At 37.8% G+C, this 21918-nt stretch overlaps 1 protein-coding gene across 2 annotated transcripts in view; it reads left to right on the top strand.

The window, feature by feature from the left end:
- The first annotated feature begins 394 nt into the window (after positions 1-394).
- The window catches only part of LOC310730404 (roundabout homolog 2), a 96525-nt gene continuing 75001 nt past the window's right edge, over positions 395-21918 (top strand). For both annotated transcript variants that reach the window (XM_083549386.1, XM_083549387.1), the window contains exons 1-2: positions 395-1258; positions 8012-8338. In XM_083549386.1, the coding sequence (XP_083405512.1) occupies positions 1198-1258; positions 8012-8338 (388 nt within the window). In that variant the 5' untranslated portion in view covers positions 395-1197. The remainder of the gene's footprint in view (positions 1259-8011; positions 8339-21918) is intronic.

Below are 21918 nucleotides of genomic sequence, written 5' to 3' on the forward strand. Positions count from 1 at the left end.
GAGTATACTATTGGGAATATTTTTATATATACATGGAAAAAATATACTAAAGCATAAGTTTGTGATTCTGATAGTGTTTAAGTCAGCAGAGAACTCACTCGATGCCCTGCTACTCGTCCTTGATAATGCTTCTCACCATCCACAGGCAGCATTCATTGTAGATTTCATTGTCTCAGGAGCTGGACACGATGATATACTGGGTCGAATCTATTCTTAATGGGACTCCAACACAACACTGCTGAACACCACACATTCACACACACATTCACACGCTCATTCACTCCAAGGGGGGTTTTGGCATAGCCAGTCCACCTACTGGCATGGTTTTTAAAAGGTTGGAGGAAGCCCACATAGGGAGGAAGTGCACAGAAACTCATCAACGATGGTGACTCATGCTCAGAATCCAAAAGATTTAACCGTGAGATTGTCCATACATGTTCATGCATGTTTGCAGATTGTTAATTAAGGGTACTTTTGTGGAGATCTTTGTAGGCCAAGGAAAAAAAATACATTTATTACATGATATTGATTACTATAATTTCAAAAGTCTTGTACACTGGAGCAAATCTTTCAAATATATATATTTTTCTCAGCATGCGAACAAAAAACTGTTTTACGTCATAGATGACGCAAACAAGGATATAAAGGACTAAAGCTGGGGGTGAAGAGGAGGGTAGTTTGCAGGATGGGCGTGTAGCGTGGCAGGGGCAGGGGCGGGGTCGTGGTGTGGGGGGATTTTTGGTGGCGTCCCTGCGCGCGCTGTCTCTTTAAGGTCGGTCTCGTGTCGCGCGTTGCTTGTGCGCTGTGAGCTCGCGCGCGTCGCGTCTTAATTACAGCGCGGACTGCGCGCGGAGCAGGTGCGTCTCGAGTCGGTGCATGCATCCAGGCATACAGAATGCATGCAACTGAAATGGATCAGAAAGTCAATTTTCTCAAACAAATATCTGCCTCCGTCCACTTTAACGACACAGGGCTCTGTTACAGTCTGAAGACCGAACTGTACTGGTTGTAGTATAAAAGATGCGCTTTTCTCCAAACGCGACAGGTTCTGCATGTTTCGTTCTTTTCTTTGTTAACATGCACACCTTATAACTATTGTGCTTGATTTTTTTTCTGGTACTGTTCACTCGTTTATTCTACAAACTGCATGCAAAGATCATGTCTTTGCTATAACAGTCGATACAAACACACTGGACAATGGCTTTGCTGGTGAGCAAAAGCTTACTTCTGGTTTTGATGCACATCTGCCTATGCACAGGTAAGTTTTAAAGTATGTTCTATAAAAGTTTTAAGGTGATAGAATAGTACAGTATGTGTTTAACATATATAATTGTAGAGATACATTTATATAATTATTTATATAATGATAAATATGATGTGTCACGTGCAATTATTGGACATTAAACTAATTATTGCACTATTGGTTCGTTTTTGGTGAACATTTCTTTTTTTTTTTTTGCTTTTTATTGCAAGTAATCGACAAAACAAAGCACATTTCTGTGTATCACTGTAGCCTCGATTTATTCGTTTCACTTACTTTATTATGCATACAGACCTGCCTGCCACAAAGGATGCAGGTCCCTTAAAAACGTGTATAATTTAACAAGAGTGCTAGAGGCATCTGACCTGATAATCAGGGATATTCATCTGATCAGCTGTTGAATCAAAATCCCTGAAACTCAGAGTCATCGTATTATTGTCTTGTCGGGTAACACCGGGACGGTGCAGCTGCATTATATGTATTAAATCTATTTATTTATTTATTTTTCATTTTAAACAGTGAAACAGTCAGTGCTGCTGTTTAATCCACCAAATGGACCCAAAGTGTTAGGGATCATTTAGTGCTCTGGGTGGGGTGTAAGCACAGTGTAAAGGAAATTCAACAATGTAGGTGTAAACACACAATTTCGGGGGGAATCTCAATGATCTTACAGGAGTTGAATTTTGATAAGAATGAATAAATCCTGCATAATGTATAATTAATTCAATGTACACACTGATGTATTAACAGCTGCATTGTTGAATCGACTCCTACAGAGCACAATTAACATCTGTTCTAAATTATATTTTGGTGTTTATTTCCAACTTTTGGCTTTGGTGTGTCCAACGCAAGGATTTGTGACAACCGAATTTTACACTTACCTCAAATGAAGCTCATCAATCTGTAAACACCGGTGTCCAGATTTTACCTCATCGCTTCGTGGTAGACCTATAAATTTAACATCGAAAATATTAAATATTGGAAGTTTGTGACCACTACGTTGTGCGAATTCCACAACGCGAACTCCGTATTTATTTATAGCAGCTTGAAGCGGCTGTCAGATTATCAAGTTCCTTTTACAAAAATCTGTTCCGCTTGAAATAACTTGCTCTAATAATAACCTCCACTCTTCTGAAAAGATAAATCTTCCACTGGATCTTCCACTAGATTTCGAAATGTGCTTGTGGAGGTTTGTGCTCATTCAGCCACAAAAGCTTTAGTAAAGTCAGATACTGATGTCGGTGAGGTGAGGAGTCCTTGTGTATAGCCAGTATTTTAATTCATCCCAAAGGTGTTCAATAGGGTTGAGGTCAGAGCTATTAGCAGGCCATTCATGATCTTCTACTCAACCCATGCAAACCATATCGTCATGGAGCTTACTTTGTGCATTCATCATGCTGTAACAGGTTTAGGTTTAAGTTTAATTCAATAGAAAATGTAATTCCAGAGATATTTGTGTGTTCTGGCATTCTAATGTAACCAAATTTATGTTTTCAGTTCAAATGAATGAATGATGGCATTTTCTAATGGTGTGAAGTGAAAATAAGATATTTTAAAATATAGCTAAATTTAATGAAAACACTTTAATACGCAAAAGAACGGAACACTGACTTGGATGGAACTGATTGAACGGTAACGAATGGACATTCGGTGCCACCCAGATGAGGATGGGTTGCCTTTTTGAGTCTGGTTCCTCTCAAAGTTTTTTTCCCATGCCATCTCAGGGAGCTTTTATTTTGTCACAGTTGCCACTGGCTCATTAGGTATAAACTTACAATTATAAGGAACAAAATTATAGGCACTAAACTTGTACATTCTTTTATACAACTTTATGTCCACTTTATTTCGGTTAATCTGCTTTGGGACTATATCCATTGTTAAGAACGCTATTCAAATAAAAATGTATTGGACTGAATTGCGTAAATAATTACAACATTGTCCTCGCCAATCAGAAATGTTTCTTTCGATACTTGAATACATTTAAAAGCGAGTATTTTTTATACTTTTAATCATGTCAAGATATGATAGGAGTACTTTTACTGGAGTCACAGTTTAAAAAAAGTATTTCATTAGTGTCCACCAGTGCAGCCCGACAAATGAGTGATAATTTTATCATGCAGGTCAGCATTCCTATTTTGGCCTTGTGTATTAGGTCGAGGTAAAAAAAAAAAAAGCAGCACATAGCAGGGATTTTTAAATCCACATTAGAAGCTTGCCTCAAGCTCTTTACTGTAGACAGCCTTGTTAATGCAATGAAAGAGCTGTAAATATAGAACGTTGTGGTGTCTTTTTCTGCCCTGGCTTGCTGCCTTGTTTGCCTGTTAAATAAAAGTAGTGTGCGGAGTGAACGTGTCAGTTCTGTGGGCAGTGTGAAACATTTGTTCGCTACATTTGTTGGTTGAACTTTAATAAACTGAGTAACCTTATTGTTGCTTTCTAACAATTGAATGATTGAAGCATTTCTGAGCAACGGAGTTTAGGTGAATTTTTTTCATCTAAACCTGAAAAGAAGTGAGCAGTGATGGGGCACAGTGATTTGTGCTCTATTTGTTGTGTTCAGAAATGCTGCACTATAACGAACAATGTGTTAATGCTATAATCTTTTCACACCTGTTTTAAGTGTAGGAGTATGTGGTTTTAGGTTTTTTTTAGCAGAAGAATTTATTATTTTTACACCACACACTTTATAGGTGCTCACAATCTGCGTCAACAACACCGGAAGCTGTCCTCTAGAGTTGAGTTCAAGCACCTGCCAGATTCCTTAGTATTTCACAAAATTTCTGCATCATTTCACCTCCAACACTTGGGTCCTGAGGTGTTGGTCTACTGCTAGTTCCTAAAATCAGAGTGGCTCCAAAGTAGAGCAAATTGTTCAATGTTTGGCCTATAGACCCTGAAATGTGCTTTTGTGATGCCTCTTGTGTATTTTAGGTTCTGCTTCTTGATTCACTTTCAGGCCTCAATTAAAGGTGTGCTTTTTTTCTCAATATGTTCACATTTTCTTACTCATGTAGTAGTTAAAATATTTTAAAATGTCTCTAAAACAATTATGTAAGAATTTATTATCTTCATCTGGGTATAATAGAAGCACAGCTTGTAGCAATAAAAAATAAAATAAAATAAATAATTTAAATGCTACAACTTTTACTACTATTACTATTTTTACTATGACTACTACTACTACTACTACTACTACTACTAATAATAATAATATTAATAATAATTAATAGTAATAAAAAGTGTCCCTTACGAGGGAAATATCAAGGTCCGTGACGTCGGAGTGACGTGGGGCCGCCTTCCCGTGGGCTCACCACCTGCAGGAGGGACCGTAAGGGACGGTGCTGTGTGGATTGGGCAGCAGTCGAAGGCGAGGGCCTGCTTAGACTGCTGCCCCCCGCGACCCGAATTACGGATAAGCGGGAGAAAATGAATGAATGAATGAATGAATAAAAAGTGATGTGATGAATATTTTTACTGTTGCATTATTATTAATAATGATAAAGTTCCCAATAACACTACTGCTAACAATAATGAAAAGAATAATGTGCATTAATACACAATTTACCTTTTTGTACTAATTATTATCAGATCAGATGCCATTCTGGTGGTAGTTTTGTAGTTCTTGTCATTTCTGCATTCTGTATATCAGCAAAAATCATGCATTTCATCACAATACAGTAATGTTTAAGGTCATGCCACGAACAATGCCAGTCTCAGTGGGGTTTTGATTTTCTCCTTTTCTCTGTTGAAATATAATGCTTTATTTAGTTTTCAGCTGTTCATTTAGCAACAGTCAAATATTGTTTAATGGCAGTCATTTAAACTGGAGTTACTCATTCCACCCAAATTGATTTGTGTAATATCGGGAGATTAAGCTGATGGATCACTGCAGTTTTTTTTTCTTTTCAATCAAGCATGGCATCGGGGGGGGAGTCTTCCTGGAGGCATTAACATATTAGGGATTAAACGGAGGATAGACAGAAAAATCCTGCGTGGTTTGTGACCCTCGATGGTGTAATGTTGTCCATGGGGGAAACAGACCACTGTGGGTGAATGGAGTAATAAATGGCATTACATAAGCCGAACAATCAGATATTACATAATGTAATATGTATGTGTTCTTGTGTTCTAGTGGTTGGCTATAAACGCTCTATTGCATTCGGCCGTCTTTTTGCCTTAACACTTTCTTTCTCTCCTTTTTTAATTTTAGATCAGTATCAACCGTCGCATAAATTACACTCCTTATTTGCACGCGTTCATTTGAGACTGCTATCATATTTATTTACAGAACTCTGAGAAAGTGGAAACACTACCCCCTCTGACCCTCATCTTCAATCAATTAGTCTACAAGATCCTAGTTAGACTCTAAGGAGGCATCAGGAGATGCATGTTTAATATTTGTACATATTAATTAATGGAAAGCATTACATAATGGTGGAGCTCATAGACATGCTGTAGATACAGCTTGTACGAGTGGTATTACAGGAGAAAAAGACTCAAGCGTGTCTTGTCTTGCACAAGCACTGGTCTTACGCTCCGGCGAAGCCGCGTGAAAGCTTTGATCGAACAACAATTGAAGTTAACTTCTGACACTCAAGGCCTAAGGATTAATCCCAGTTTGTTCTGCTCTGGTAATTCCTTCCAGTGTTATTGCTTACTCCATCCCCAGAGGAGTGTGTCTAAAATGGGCAGGAGGGAATTGATGAAGGATGGTGGGTGTGATAGATAGCCTGCTCTAGGTTTGGGATGATGTAGTCTTATCTTGGGTTGCACCGCTATTCGGATCATATTTATACACCGCTTACCAACGCCAGATCGGAATTTGCGATATTTTATTGGCGAGTTAAAAGGCAGTAGTTTGTTGGTTTGGAATCTTAGCCCATTATATCGCACTAGTATTGTATTTATTACATTTTTTCCCATCTAGAGATAATTGTTTTTTTGTGGAGATGTAGAATGTTACATTGTACAGTACACATAGAGCATTTGTGACCAAATTAGACTTTCTGAAAGAATCATGTCAGCTATGTATATACTCTATATTCCTATGAAAATAGTTATAAATGGTTCATATTCAAAAATGTTTGGCAAAAACTCTTTTGTAGAAGATAAGCAATTGAAAATGATTTTTTTTTCTCTGAAAGACCTGCTTTCTTTTGTCTGTGTGCGAGCTGTCAGGGTATGAGCTTATCCTTGAGATGCACAGCAAGAATAATTATCCGGTGCTCCTTCATTAGAGGCTGTCGCACACTCCGCTTTTACCAAAAGCACAGAGAGGTGTCTCAAGCATTCAGCTTCATGGAAAGCAACCCATTATCCTTGTTTTGATTAAGCTGCTGTAGAACATATTGTCTCTCTTGACATTTTGCACTGCGATCATAGCGAAAAAAATGGATAATATTTGTTTACTAGTAGCTATAATTATCATATGGTTTCAATTTTAATTCAACTTGTGGTTTTCTTGCTAAGTAATGGAACATTAAAAGAAAATTCATAATAATTTAACTATCCCGAAACAAAAAAAGTATGTCTCGCAGGGGTTTTGAGATTAAACATCTATAGCTGTGAAATATTGCAGGAACATGGTTTAATGAGCAGCAGTTGAAACAAATACTTATGACTTTTTAACAGTTTTATTTTGGTGGTATTCTTAGATCCTGACCTATTTGTACAAGCATACGGATTTGTTTTTAATGAAGAGTAGAAAGCACATACTGTATGTAAGTGGCTTTAGATAAGAGCATCTGCCAAATGCTGTCAACTACAGTAAATTAGTTAAAATTTAAAAAATTTAATTTCTCTATATTTATGGGAACAACAACAACAAAAAAACATACTTTCTAAACTTCTCCCTACAATGTTACTGAGTTATTGATACTGTACTTTGATGATGAAAGCTGTCTTTGTAAAATTTTTTTCTTTTCCCACAGCCTCGTTTTCAAAGCCATTATCCTCTTTTCATTGATGCCATAGCAACACAACTCAGTCAGCCATGAGGTGCTCATTTCCTGGAATATAAGAACATGAGATATGTTCTATCTGTGTCTGGCTCTTATCTGCATCTCCATCTCCATTCAGTCCCACGAGGGGATGTGCGGTTCATTTTCCGAGCTTTCCTTCCCGACAGCAGCCGTGCCAAACCCCAACGTTAATGTCAGCTTTTTTTCCCCTTTTTTTTTTTTTTTTTTTTTTTACCTTCTCCTTCCTTCCGTCTGCACTTCCAGACTCTTCTGAAGCCTAATAGATGCTGAGTCATCAACTCTTCAGACTCGCTCCATCACCAACCATTAAACGTCTACTCCATTTCTGTTCTGTGTCTGATGTCATCTGAAGCCCAGCCGTTTATTCCTTTATTTATTAATTTTATTTATTTTAACTTCAGCACAAATGCAGTATTGACTTTGAGGCTAATAAAAGCATATTTTCACCTGTAGAATCCACATCTGATTTAATCACAACCTGTCAGGCCGAATAAAAGTTAAAAGCTTTCTGGATGAGCGGCCTTGATTTTGATCATGTGCTCGTCTTGTTTTCCTGTTGATCAGAAATTGGTAATTGTGGAATAGCATCCGAAAAACGTTTGGTCAATTTGCTTTATTTTTAATTCCTTGAATTTTGAAAGCTTTTGGACAGTCAAGCAAGGTGTGAGGTTTTTTTTTTTTTTTTCTTAAAAACCATTTACACGGAACGTCTAGACAGGAACACTAAGCACTTTGAACAGTGTAAGCTGATTACCTTAATTTCCCATAGGCTCTCGGTTGCGTCTGGAGGACAGTCCGCCTCGGATTGTAGAGGACCCGTCCGATCTGATCGTGTCTAAAGGTGAACCAGCCACGCTGAACTGCAAAGCTGAGGGACGGCCAATGCCGAATGTGGAGTGGTACAAAGATGGAGAGCATGTAGAGACAGATAAAGATGACCCACGTTCACACCGCATGCTGTTGCCCAGCGGCTCGCTCTTCTTCCTGCGAATTGTGCACGGCCGGCGCAGCAAGCCTGACGAAGGTGTCTACACATGTGTGGCCCGCAACTATCTTGGGGAGGCAGTGAGTCGCAATGCCTCTTTGGAGGTGGCCAGTGAGTCTCTTTTATTTTATTTCGGACGTTATTCTCTACACTACCGAGGAATTCATGCTTTTAAATTTTACAATCGATGTTTTTGCTATTGGAAAATTGAGACCTAGAGTTACACTACATGCAGTGGAATCCCTGTAAACGAGATGAATTCGTTCCAGAAAACCGCCTGTGTTCCCATGTGCTTGTGCTCGCATGTTAATTTTTCAATAAGAATTAATGTAAAAGCAATTAATCCGTTCCCAGACCTCACGCGATCGCTTATTTCAGCCCTTAAAAATGTTTTATGCCTAATTTAACAGATAAATATACTTGTAACAAAGTATAAACATAAATAAATAAAAAACTTCATAAATAAATAATAAAATGTAATAATAAATTAACTTTAGAGTAGTTAACTTTTACTCACTATTTAACTCAATAATTAATTTTAGAGGTAGAGGAGATGCTTTTTTTTCCCAATTCCAACTCAGAACAATGTCTATGAAGCCCGTGAGCATAAAGCGTGAGGATGGAGGTGACAAGCGACGAGCAGAATGCGTGACTGGAACCAAACGCGTCAAAAGAAATGCTTGTCTTAACGAAATATGCTCGTACACCGATATTCTCGTACTACAAGGCACTTGTACACCGGCGTTCCACTGTATTATGATACCATATACAGATCTGACCATCACACTCATGAGCTGGTTGAATAAACTTTCCATAGCAATTATGATGGGAATTAGTCCCCCTCTTTTGGGAATTCTTTCCAATAGATTTTTTTTTATTGTGGCATTGTGTATTTGTTCTCAAACATTACTGCGGTCAGGCATTGTGGGTAAGCAAGAAGGATTGGTATTGCACAGTGCTATTTCACACAAAAACATTCACAAGTTTGTCTCTAAAATCTTTTGGACACATTTTGGAAAAATTGTTCACGCATAAATGTTTGTGTGCTGTAGATGGTTGTACACTGTAAATATTGTAAGCGGAATCCAATGCTAAGGTTTAGGATTAATATAGACAACCTGATGCCCGAGCTACTAACTTTTGAGAACAATAGATTTTGGAGTGTGTCCCTTGTGCCTGAAAAAGCACAAATCTCCACAAACACACTCCAAAATCTATTGTTCTCAAAAGTTAGTAGCTCGGGCATCAGGTTGTCTATATTAATCTTAAACCTTAGCATTGGTAAAGTCAGGTGCTCATGTAGCCTGAGGAGACCTGGGATGCAGTCAATTCATGCCAGAGTTCCTAAAGTTCATCCCAATGATGTTAAGTTGAGTTGAGGTAAGAGCTCTATAGCAGGCCACACAAGATCTTCCACTTTAACCTACTGTATGTAAAGAATATCTTTATGGGTTTGTTGCTTTGTGCACAATTGTCATGCTGGAACAGGTTTGGATCTTTTAGTTCAAGTGAAGGGAAAATGCACTGCTTCCTCATTCTAAGAAATCCTATATAACTTTGTTGGCAACAGTTTAGGAAAGGATTTTTGTCTGTATATTGTAAATCTCACACAGGGCTGAAACTGACAAAATGACAACTGAACAGTATAAAAACATATAAAGGCTGCAAGAACTAAATTAAAATCAGTCCAAAATCTTATATTCTCTGACTAAGAAAATAATTATTGGGAAATTTGCCTTTATATCTAGATACACAATTTCTTTTCTGGATTTGCACTTCTAATCCTGATCTCTCACAAGGCAAGTCTTTCTCAAATTTAGGATCATTTTATTCAGAAAACATTTAATTAATTTGTTGATCAAATTGATTGAGTTTAATTTATTTATATAAAAAATAAATAAATTATATATGTGTGTGTATATATATATATATACACAGTACAGTACTTTTGGACACACCTTCTCATTCAAAGAGTTTTCTTTATTTTCATGACTATGAAAATTGTAGATTCACACTGAAGGCATCAAAACTATGAATTAACACATGTGGAATTATATATGGAATTATATACAGTGAGGAAAATAAGTATTTGAACACCCTGCTATTTTGCAAGTTCTCCCACTTAGAAATCATGGAGGGGTCTGAAATTGTCATCGTAGGTGCATGTCCACTGTGAGAGACATAATCTAAAAAAAAATCCAGAAATCACAATATATGATTTTTAAACTATTTATTTGTATGATACAGCTGCAAATAAGTATTTGAACACCTGAGAAAGTCAATGTTAATATTTGGTACAGGAGCCTTTGTTTGCAATTACAGAGGTCAAACATTTCCTGTAGGTTTTTTCACCAGGTTTGCACACACTGCAGGAGGGATTTTGGTCCACTCCTCCACACAGATCTTCTCTAGATCAGTCAGGTTTCTGGCTTGTCGCTGAGAAACACGGAGTTTGAGCTCCCTCGAAAGATTCTCTATTGGGTTTAGGTCTGGAGACTGGCTAGGCCACGCCAGAACCTTGATATGCTTCTTACAGAGCCACTCCTTGGTTATCCTGGCTGTGTGCTTCGGGTCATTGTCATGTTGGAAGACCCAGCCTCGACCCATCTTCAATGCTCTAACTGAGGGAAGGAGGTTGTTCCCCAAAATCTCGCAATACATGGCCCCGGTCATCCTCTCCTAAATACAGTGCAGTCGCCCTGTCCCATGTGCAGAAAAACACCCCCAAAGCATGATGCTACCACCCCCATGCTTCACAGTAGGGATGGTGTTCTTGGGATAGTACTCATCATTCTTCTTCCTCCAAACACGTTTAGTGGAATTATGACCCAAAAGTTCCATTTTGGTCTCATCTGACCACATGACTTTCTCCCATGACTCCTCTGGATCATCCAAATGGTCAATGGCAAATTTAAGATGTGCCTGGACATGTGCTGGTTTAAGCAGGGGAACCTTTCATGCCATGCATGATTTCAAACCATGACGTCTTAGTGTATTACCAACAGTAACCTTGGAAACGGTGGTCCCAGCTCTTTTCAGGTCATTGACCAGCTCCTCCCGTGTAGTTCTGGGCTGATTTCTCACCTTCCTTAGGATCATTGAGACCCCACGAGGTGAGATCTTGCATGGAGCCCCAGTCCGAGGGAGATTGACAGTCATGTTTAGCTTCTTCCATTTTCTAATGATTGCTCCAACAGTGGACCTTTTTTCACCAAGCTGCTTGGCAATTTCCCCGTAGCCCTTTCCAGCCTTGTGGAAGTGTACAATTTTGTCTCTAGTGTCTTTGGACAGCTCTTTGGTCTTGGCAATGTTAGTAGTTGGATTCTCACTGATTGTATGGGATAGACAGGTGTCTTTATGCAGCTAACGACCTCAAACAGGTGCATCTAATTTAGGATAATAAATGTAGTGGAGGTGGATATTTTAAAGGCAGACTAACAGGTCTTTGAGGGTCAGAATTCTAGCTGATAGACAGGTGTTTAAATACTTATTTGCAGCTTTATTATACAAATAAAAAGTTAAAAAATCATATATTGTGATTTCTGGATTTTTTTTTTTAGATTATGTCTCTCACAGTGGACATGCACCTACGATGACAATTTCAGACCCCTCCATGATTTCTAAGTGAGAGAACTTGCAAAAAAAAGCAGGGTGTTCAAATACTTATTTTCCTCACTGAACATAACAAAAAAGTGTGAAACAACTGAAAAATGTCATATTCTAGGTTCTTCAATGTAGCCACCTTTTGCTTTGATTACTGCTTTGCACACTCTTGGCATTCTCTTGATGAGCTTCAAGAGGTAGTCACCTGAAATGGTCTTCCAACAGTCTTGAAGGAGTTCCCCGAGAGATGCTTGGCACTTGTTGGCCCTTTTGCCTTTACTCTGCGGTCCAGCTCACCCCAAAACCATCTCGATTGGGTTCAGGTCCGGTGACTGTGGAGGCCAGGTCATCTGGCGCAGCACCCCATCACTCTCCTTCTTGGTCAAATAGCCCTTGATGCCTTCAGTGTGACGCTACAATTTTCATAGTCATGAAATTAAAGAAAGGTGTGTCCAAACTTTTGGTCTGTACTGTATATATATATATATATATATATATATATATATATATATATATATATATATATATATATATATATATATATATATATATATATATATTATTCACCAAACATTAAATTAATTTGTTCACCTTAGATGAGTTGAATTCTTTTATAACATTTATATATAATTAAAAAAATATATATTTTTAATAAAAATCTTTTTTTTTTTTTCAACAAGCTAGCTGTTTTATTTTTCTTTCTTTCCTTGTTTCTTCTTTTTTTTAGCCTTTTTTGGCTATCTTTCTTTATTTTTCCTTTCTTTTGCTTTTTTTTTTCTTTCTTTCTTTTGCTTTTCTTTCTTTTCTTTTCTTTTCTTTTCTTTTCTTTTCTTTTCTTTTCTTTTCTTTTTTTAAAGTGGTCTGCTCATCTGCGAGTTTCAACAAGTTGCATTTCTTTTGTCATAATTTAATGGCTGAATGTTGTTGAAATATATATTGCCATGCCGTACACTATTACTCATCTGGTTTCTTGTTCAGGGCCGTAGAAGGATTGGGCATTGGCCTATGAACGCATGAGTCAAATTTCTTTACGCACTCAAATTCAGTTCCCGCATCACTTCACCCACTTACAGTATTTCTGAAACAAGATAATCCTATTCTTAATATCAGTGATATATAATAATTTGTTTTATTGGAAACAGTAGCAGTGAAGATGGTGGAAACATAGAAGACTGTATTAATTGACTCTTGCATTGATACTGATAAATCAAAACAATGTGTGCACTAGACTAAGCAGTCACAGACGTTTTTAAAATAGAGCAAATGCCATGTACGTTGTATTAGTACTAAATAACTTTTGAAATGGCAGTTCATGTTAGTAGACTTTGCATTACTAAAGGTTTGTGTGGTATAAAAAAAATTATGCAAACTTGCGAAAAGAGAAATCCAAGCTGCTTTATTAACAGGCTCTACTGATTATTTTATCCTTTAAAAGAACATAACAAGTAACATGTCTGCTCTGTTTTGCATGTTTGCCTTAGTGAATATGCAATTTGGGATGTTTCTGCTGTGTAGTGCAAAATACAGGGTGGAGTCAATGGAAAAAGATTTATTTCTCACTGAGAATGTGATTTATTAAACCTGACAGATACTCTGGGATCACAAATTATATGTCAGAAAACGTAGAAACGTCAGAAAAGTTTAGACAGAAACACAGGGTTTGGTTTATTGAGCAAACGAATAAGATCAGAAAGTGGACTGAACTTGAAAAACACTGGATGTAGAACTAGGCCAAAAATTCAGACTCGCTCCATCACCAACCATTAAATGTCTACTCCACTTCTGTTCTGTGCCTGATGTCATCTGAAGCCCAGCCGTTTATTCCTTTATTTCTTTATTTTATTTATTTTAACTTCAGCACAAATGCAGTATTGACTTGAGGCTAATAAAGGCACATTTTCACATGTAGAAAAATAAATAAATAAATAAATAAATAAATAAGAGTCAGAACTACACTGTCCAATCACAGGACTACATGATGTCATTGGCGGAATGCAGAAGTGAGACTTCTAAACATAAAGTGGGAAACTGGTTATTTAAAGGAGTCAGTGTAAATGTGACCATGTGTGGATGAGGCGGAGTGCAGATCCTGTGAGTGGCATTATAATGCGTGCAAGTCTTGTGATATAATTTGTAGTTTACTGCCTGGCTCGGAATCATGGGAAATGTAATTTAGGCAGATGCAGATATAGACGTGTAAATGAAAACATGCTCATTTATTAGGATGATCAAGGTCTCTAAGGATTAGATGCTGGACATTTTGGATGATGGGTGTGAAATTGTCTGATCGTGACATGCAGTCTCACGCTAAAACCAGCAAGCCATGTCTTTCCTGTCAATCAGCGTCCAAAATTTACCACCAAACGCCTGGAACTGAGAGTGGCTCTGATTGTGTGGGCGAACTGTCCCTCTAGGTACAGAGTTGGTGATGGAGCATGAGGAGCCATCATCCAGAGGACCAGAAATTAGAGCTTAGATGAGGGGGGCATTAAAGGTACTGTAGTTGATGGACATAACCAGCATGGTAAAGTTTAAACATTATGTCCCTGATTTGGTGGAAAATCAAATGGTCCAGTGTAGTGATGTATCAGTAACTGCTATGCTAATTGTCTGCTCCAGTCACCTGGATTCCCAGTGACATGTTATTTCCCGGTGGAATCGAGTGGCATGTTATTTACATGCTTTTGACAACCTGAAGACCATTAGTTTATCTATTAAGGTTTTCCAGACTAAAACTGTATGAACATGTCAAAATACCTGAAAAATATTTGAAGTTTTAAGTACAATAAGCGAAACAGAAAAGTAAATCAGGCATAAGGACTATAAAAAAATCCTAAATACAGGTAGCACCTGTTCCGATGGTTCGACTTGCAATTTTCTGATCTTACGATGATGAAAGCATTACGTCAATATTGTATAAATATTTTACATTTTGTGCAGCAGACAAATGTAGCAGCATATATGTGATACGATACATTGGGATGCTGCCAGGATCTCCCGCCTTTTTCGTGACCTTCGTGGCCAGCAGTCGACAGAATTTAGTTCTCTACCTTCACTCTTGAACCAGCTCTTGTCCATGTGCTCGCTGCCACATACTGTAAAGCAGAGGTTCCTAAATTTTTTTTTCAGGAGACCCCTATTTTAACATTGACCATTTAAACAGAGGAGTGTCTGATGCGCCTCATGTTCACAAAGCTCCACGAAGATTCGCTTGTTTACCGGATGTGCTTTAATAACGTTAAAATGGGTGCATCTTTAACTTTCCAACTGACGTGTTCTCAACATCATTTGCCATTCTGCTGATTCCATCTTTAATTGTATTATTGTACAGAGGTACAGTTTTTAGTTTCAAAGCTACCTGTGCCCTGCACATTTTTTCTGTCATTTTTACACATGCGGGTCTAGGCAGAGTTTCCCCAATGGTGTCTGGCTTTTTTGAGAGCGCTTTTAAATTATTAACAAATTGCAGTATACTACCCCATACTGATCACCATTCTTCAAGATTCCTGGTTGGCAGGTCTCGACATACGATGTTTTCAAGTTATGATGGAGTGGTCATAATGTTATGCCAGATCGGTATATAGTGTAAAAGCAAACCTGAAGGAGATTAGTCTAATCAATAGTGCGTAAACTAGATTGACAAGTAGGGGTAGGTAGGGGTGGGGAGTTCTGGGACCTTTCACAGAGTGGTGGTTATGACATGGATTACAAAACTAATTGCCAGCCCTAGTCGAATATGAACCTGCTTAAGGGCTTCTGTTGGTGATCAAGAGTAAACTCAGGCATTATAAAGGTCAGCTACACAGTAATTATGGTAGAGCACATACTTGCTTAAAACACCAGGGTTAAACGAGTTAATGCACTGCCACAATTTTTTCCCCAAGTTGAAAACCAATAATTCTTTGTAACTGCCTTTTGAATTGATCATTTTGAAAATATTTTTTTAAATAATTCTGTAACTGAAAGTGTATAGCACAAATATTACGTTCATTGAAATTCTTTTTTAGGTAAAGTAATGGATTATTTCTATGAGAATGTTGATGGAGAAGTATAGAGAAGATCAGAAGGAGTTGCATTGTGTGTTTGTGGATTTAGAGTAAGCATATGACAGGGTGCCAAGAGAGGAGTTGTGGTATTGTATGAGGAAATCAGGTGTGTCAGAAAAGTATGTGAGGGTGGTGCAGGACATGTATGAGGACAGTGTGACAGCAGTGAAGTGTGCAGTAGGAACGACAGACTGGTTCAAGGTAGAGGTTGGACTGCACCATGGATCGGCTCTAAACCCTTTCCTGTTTGCAGTGGTGATGGACAGGTTGACGGACGAGGTCAGACAGGAGTCTCCGTGGACTGTGATGTTTGCGGATGATATTGTGATTTGTGGTTCGAGTAGGATGCAGGTTAAAAAGAGCCTGGAGAGCTGGAGGTATGCGCTGGAGAGAAGAGGAATGAAAGTCAGTAGGAGTAAGACAGAGTACATGTGTGTGAATGAGAGGGAGGGCAGTGGAGTGGTGCGGTTGCAGGGAGAAGAGGTGGAGAAGGTGGATGAGTTTAGATACCTGGGGTCAACAGTGCAATGCTGAAGGATGTTTTGGAGACTCGGTAAGAGAGGCGCGATTGAGATGGTTTGGACATGTGCAGAGGAAGGACATGGGGTATATCGATAGGAGAATGCTGAGGATGAAGGAAGGAGAAAAAGAGGAAGCCAAGGAGGAGGTTTATAAGTGTGGTGAGGGAAGACATGCAGGTAGTTGGTTTATAAGAGGCAGATGTAGAGGACATGGGGGTATGGAGACGGATGATCTGTTGTGGTGACCCCTAATGGGAGAATTTAAGATTCTATAGTAACTAAATGATACACAATTAGTAGTATTGGGTAAATTCATTGAATTTTCTTCTCTGATCACTATTATGATCTCTTATTATGATTAAATGTTGGAACCAGAATAAGGGGATATTTGGTGAAGGAGGTTTACTGGGGAAATAAAATTCTGTATGGAGGGCAAATTCATTGGAAGTCATATATATTTAAATTTATGGCATTTGGCAAACACCCTTAACTAGAGAACTGTATTCAAGATTCATTGCCATGCATACAGTCCATTACACCATACAATGGAATTCATACTCTGGGAATCCTCCAAGCAGACTATGACAAATGAAGGACATAAGGAAAACAAAAAAAGACAGAAGACATAAATAACAAATTGACACAGTTATGAAACAACAAATGCAAAAATGCATGTATAAATTGCGCAGTGTAACACTGAGGAAGGCACGCGCAAAGTCCTGCTGAGGTAGATTGGGTCCATGTTGGTATTCCCATTGTGAAGGGGTGTGTGGGTTGTATGCAGAATTATCTTCTGGCAGCTATACAATTGAGCTTGAAGGACCACGCTCAGCAGCCTAGCCTCTTTGGGGTGTTGGGATTTTAACTCATAACCTTCTAATTAGAATTTCAGAAGGCTTTACCACTTAGCTACCAGTCTATCAACGATGTTTGTCAACTTTGTGCATAAACACACCGAAAATTCAAATGCTATTTTTTTCTTTGTACATATATGTGTATATTAAAGAGTGCCACTGACCACTGAGGCATGTGCTAATGTAGATTTGTCACTAAATATACAGTAAAAACCTTTTAATACAGTTTAAATTCTGTTTTGCATGTGACATTGTAACATGCAGTATAAACACTAATCATCAGTGGTGGACAGTAAGGAAGTAAATGTAAGTCGTTACTGTACTTAAGTAGTTTTTCTCACGTATCTGTATTTTACTGAAGTATTTCCGGTTGGGGAGACTAACTTTAACTTCATTTCATTTAAATTTTATATATCATTTACTCAAGTTAATTTCGCAAAATCATTTGTTCCTTTTTATTTATAAGTGGATAAAAACTTCAAGCACACAGCACCCACCAATTTAGGTATAGGCAACATTGGTCATCCATGCAAAAAAAATAAAAAAATAAACGCCTATTTTCATGGTTGCGTCAATTATTATATCATGTCACGGCCAAATGAACCTGGTTGCGACTCAGTGTGCACCCACCCTCACTCATACACTCAGACAGGAGAGTAAGGTGAGCTGAATCCAAATTAAAATGATATATGACAAAAAAGGTCTAAACCCTCAGTAGCCCAATTCAGAAAAAAGAGAAAAGAAGTAGGGGGGGAATCGTGCAAAAGATAAAGGTGTGTATGCAGCTTTATCACTTATCTCGTTATGAGGATAGCGTATGTTAAATGCATTTAATGAAATAGGCTTATAACTGTATAGCACTTGGGTTATGCTGTGTTGCCTAGCTGCATAACATTATAATTTATAGTATGTAGTTTCTAGTTGGATTGTAGTTCAACTCGCACTTATTGATTAGATTACCTTTAATCGAAGTGATGTCATAAAGATTTTCTGTGAATGAACTAAATAGATCCTGAACTGAGTTAAGTAAAGAAAAACTCCAGTGCAGCATAAAAGGCTCATTTAAAAGATATATATTATAAGGATATAGATGTTGTATGTATTATATGGTTGTAATTATCCAATTTTATGGTTTTTGGTTCTGAGAGTTTGATAAAATGTACACAATGATGTGAATTTAATTGTGAGATAAATGCATTTAGTGTGATATTTATACATAAAATTGAGCTCTTGGAAATGTGTCCAAATTTGTAGACTGCTCTAAAAATATGTCTTGCTCATCCAGTGACGGTAGCTGAAGCAGAGAGGAGCTTTTCAAAGCTGGAACTTATCAAAGGGGAGACGTTGGGTCATGGCATGTTTCACCCAGGGTGCCATTCAAGCTAAAACCACCATTGCCGCTTGGTGGTATCTATTTAGCACGAACATGCAGTTCAGCGCCAGTTCAACATCAAGCAGAGCATTTTAAGTAGAATAAATGATGGGAGAAACTCCTGACTCGAACTTGCCACAAACACCCTTAGGTTCATCCTATTTTTTTTTTTTTTTAAGTCATTAAAAAGAACGTTTGGGTCTCATGATAATTTATTAGGTTTCAATCAGTGTTTGACTCATTAATATCATTTTATGAATAGATTGGTTTGCTTAGAGTTACATCAGTCTTTTTTTTATTTTTATTTTTTTTTACATAAACTGAGTTGATTAAGCAAGAATCTTGTGATAAAAATGATAATAGGAACATTATAGCCATAATAAATCATAGTACTTGGATACTTAATTACATTTGAAGGCAAATACTTTTGTACTTTTACTCAAGAAAAAGTTTAAAGAGCAGTTTTACTTTTGCCGGAGTCATATTGTACCAATGTGTCTCTAATCATGCACACTGTACTGTAGATTGAACCTGAAATTCAGTGCTCTTCACTCCAGATCCAGGGAAAATTTCAATCTTAAATGATTGGACCCTGCTGTAATCGGCATTGCATATAATAAATTGAATTGATTCTAAAGTAAAGTGCTATAAAATTGTAAAAGATCTCATAAGCTTTTTATTTATTAATTTATTTCTTTATCTTACTGGAACATCAAACACAGTCAACATTTCCCTCTTTTCTTTTTGATATAAAAATGATTGCCTTTTCACTCATCACACTACTGAAACCCTGAGCCTATGCCCCAGAAACATCCGAGTCACAGTAAGTGCATTGATTTGCAAAGAGGCATAACAGATTAGAGTAGCTTCATTAACAACATTAAACAGCAATTTAGTATCAGCCCATTTCCTTGGCTGGATCTAATTCTCAGTTTTAGTCAATAACAGCTTGTAGCTGAATGACCTCATCATGAGATTGCACCAAAGATAATTATGTATTTATGCTTAAGCAATGCTTATGTACTATTTACTTGCTTAAGTATTTACTTTTTTTTTCTCTACATTGACTCCTGTTTGTGGCAGCAGTTTAGCTTGTCAACATCTTAACCCTTGAATTTGCAATAGGATCAGAATATACCAAACCCAATAACTTTTGAATGATTGAGATGTAATGAGGGAAATCTTCTACATGCCCTGTATATACCATCTTAGTTATGCATGATTTTATTTTTTATTTTTTTACTATCTACCTACACATCTACTTATTCAAGCCTTGCCCAAATCCAGTTTTGAAACAATGAGGTAAGTAATGACACTGGTAACATTAGCATGATGGATTAAAAGGATGATTGTATCTGAGGTAAGAATTGCAATCGGTGAAGGAATCCTTTCACCTTGAAAGGGTGTGTTTACTCGTAAAAAAAAAAAAAAAAAAGTAATGATAATTAAATCATTTATCTACGAGGACAAGGCTGCAAAAAGAAATCGTTATTATACATACTGCAGATAGTAAATTATTTATATTTAATATACAAATACAAACTAAAGGGTGGGCTAGGTCATATTTCATCTTTGTGTCACATTCTGTATACATATCTGGAACTTAATGGGCTCTCTGCTGTATTAGTACGACCTGTAATGCACTTAGGGATCAAGCGCTTGTCCTTGTGGGTGATGAAATCATGAGAGTGAGGTCATAACAGTGGGATCGTACACTGTTGCTAGTCTGCACCCTTTTAGCTGTGATTCATATGCTAATTAGCGCTGGCCTGCTGCCTACGTTCTGCCTGGTTGATCTATGAGCAGAGGACAACAGGTGGAGGAAGGCGAGGATGTGGGCTGGCAATACGACCTCGCTGCCTCCTATGCACCTCTTTTGAAATTTGTTTACATCTGCAAAAGTTGCGCATCCTGCAGCGTAGATTACATGGCAGGGGGGTAAATTATGCAGCCGTACACCGACACATTATCTGTTGATAAGTGAACAACATTTGGAGTAAAAATTCCATTTTCCAACCTTTCATGGATTAGGGGAATAATGTGGCGCTGTCCTTCCTTTGTTATTCTCGGGAGTGCAAAACGTGTGAAGTTATCACTGAGAAGCTAATTACTGTTTGGGCTTTACAAAGTAGAGCTAAAAGATCATCAGAACGATCATCAGGAATATTGTTAACTCCTATGTAAGCAAAGCATATTTGAGCTTTTTGGTGCTTTACATAAACCATTACATCATAAAACCAAAATCCTATTAGGGAACATATTTGTCACATACATATTACAGCACAGTGAAATTCTTTTCTTCGCATATCCCAGTAAAGTTAGGAAGCTGGGGTTAGAGTGCAGGGTCAGCCATGATACAGCACCCCTTAAGCACAGTGGGTTAAGGGCCTTGTTCAAGGGCCCACGAGTGGCAGCTTGGTGTAACCGGGGCTTCAACCCTCGACCCTCCGATCAGTAACCCAGCGCCTTAACCACTGAGCTACCAAGTTCCAAAAAAGAGCCAAAGCAGTAAGTTTGACCAAATATTATTATATCTTTGGGATATATATATTTTTTATTCCAGTGATGGAAATTAAATCCTCTTAGGGGACCAGCAATAAGGCATAACAATATGACAACTGCCTGATTATGTTGGTCCCCTTTTGCTGCCAAAACAGTCCTGATCTCTTGAGCATTAACAGTATTAACTTCTTCAGCAATTTAAGCTACAGTAGCTTTGTCTGCCTTCGCTCTAACTTGCATCAATGCTCCAACCTTGGCCACCCATGACCCTGTCACTGGTTCACCACTGTTCCTTTTCTTGGACCACTTTTGATAGATACTGACCACTGCAGACCGGGAATATTCCACAAGTGCTGCAGTTTTGGAGATGCTCTGACATTGTCCAGACATCATAATTTGGCCCTTGTCAAACTAACTCAAATCCTTACTCTTGCCCATATTTCCTGCTTTTTACACATCCATTTAAGGACAAAATGTTTAATTGCTGCCTAATATATCCCACCCACTAACAGATGCCATGATGAAGAGAAAATCAGTGTTATTCAATCACCTGTCATAGGGTCAAAATGTTATGCCTGATCGGTGTATACTTTATGTATGCATTTCATTGAGTTAATTGAGATAAGAGATTATTTCCAAATAAAATCTCAGGACAAAACTGCAGAAACTCTTTTTTTTGTGGGCTTTCTTGCATATACATGCTTTTTTTTTTTTTTTTTCAGTTCAGCCCACAATTATTATTATTTTTCTTTATGAAATTTAGGTCAGAGGTTTGTCCTGGCTATTTCAATAC

Source organism: Silurus aristotelis (genome assembly GCF_946808225.1).
Source record: "Silurus aristotelis genome assembly, chromosome: 8".
NCBI classification, from domain to species: domain Eukaryota; kingdom Metazoa; phylum Chordata; class Actinopteri; order Siluriformes; family Siluridae; genus Silurus; species Silurus aristotelis.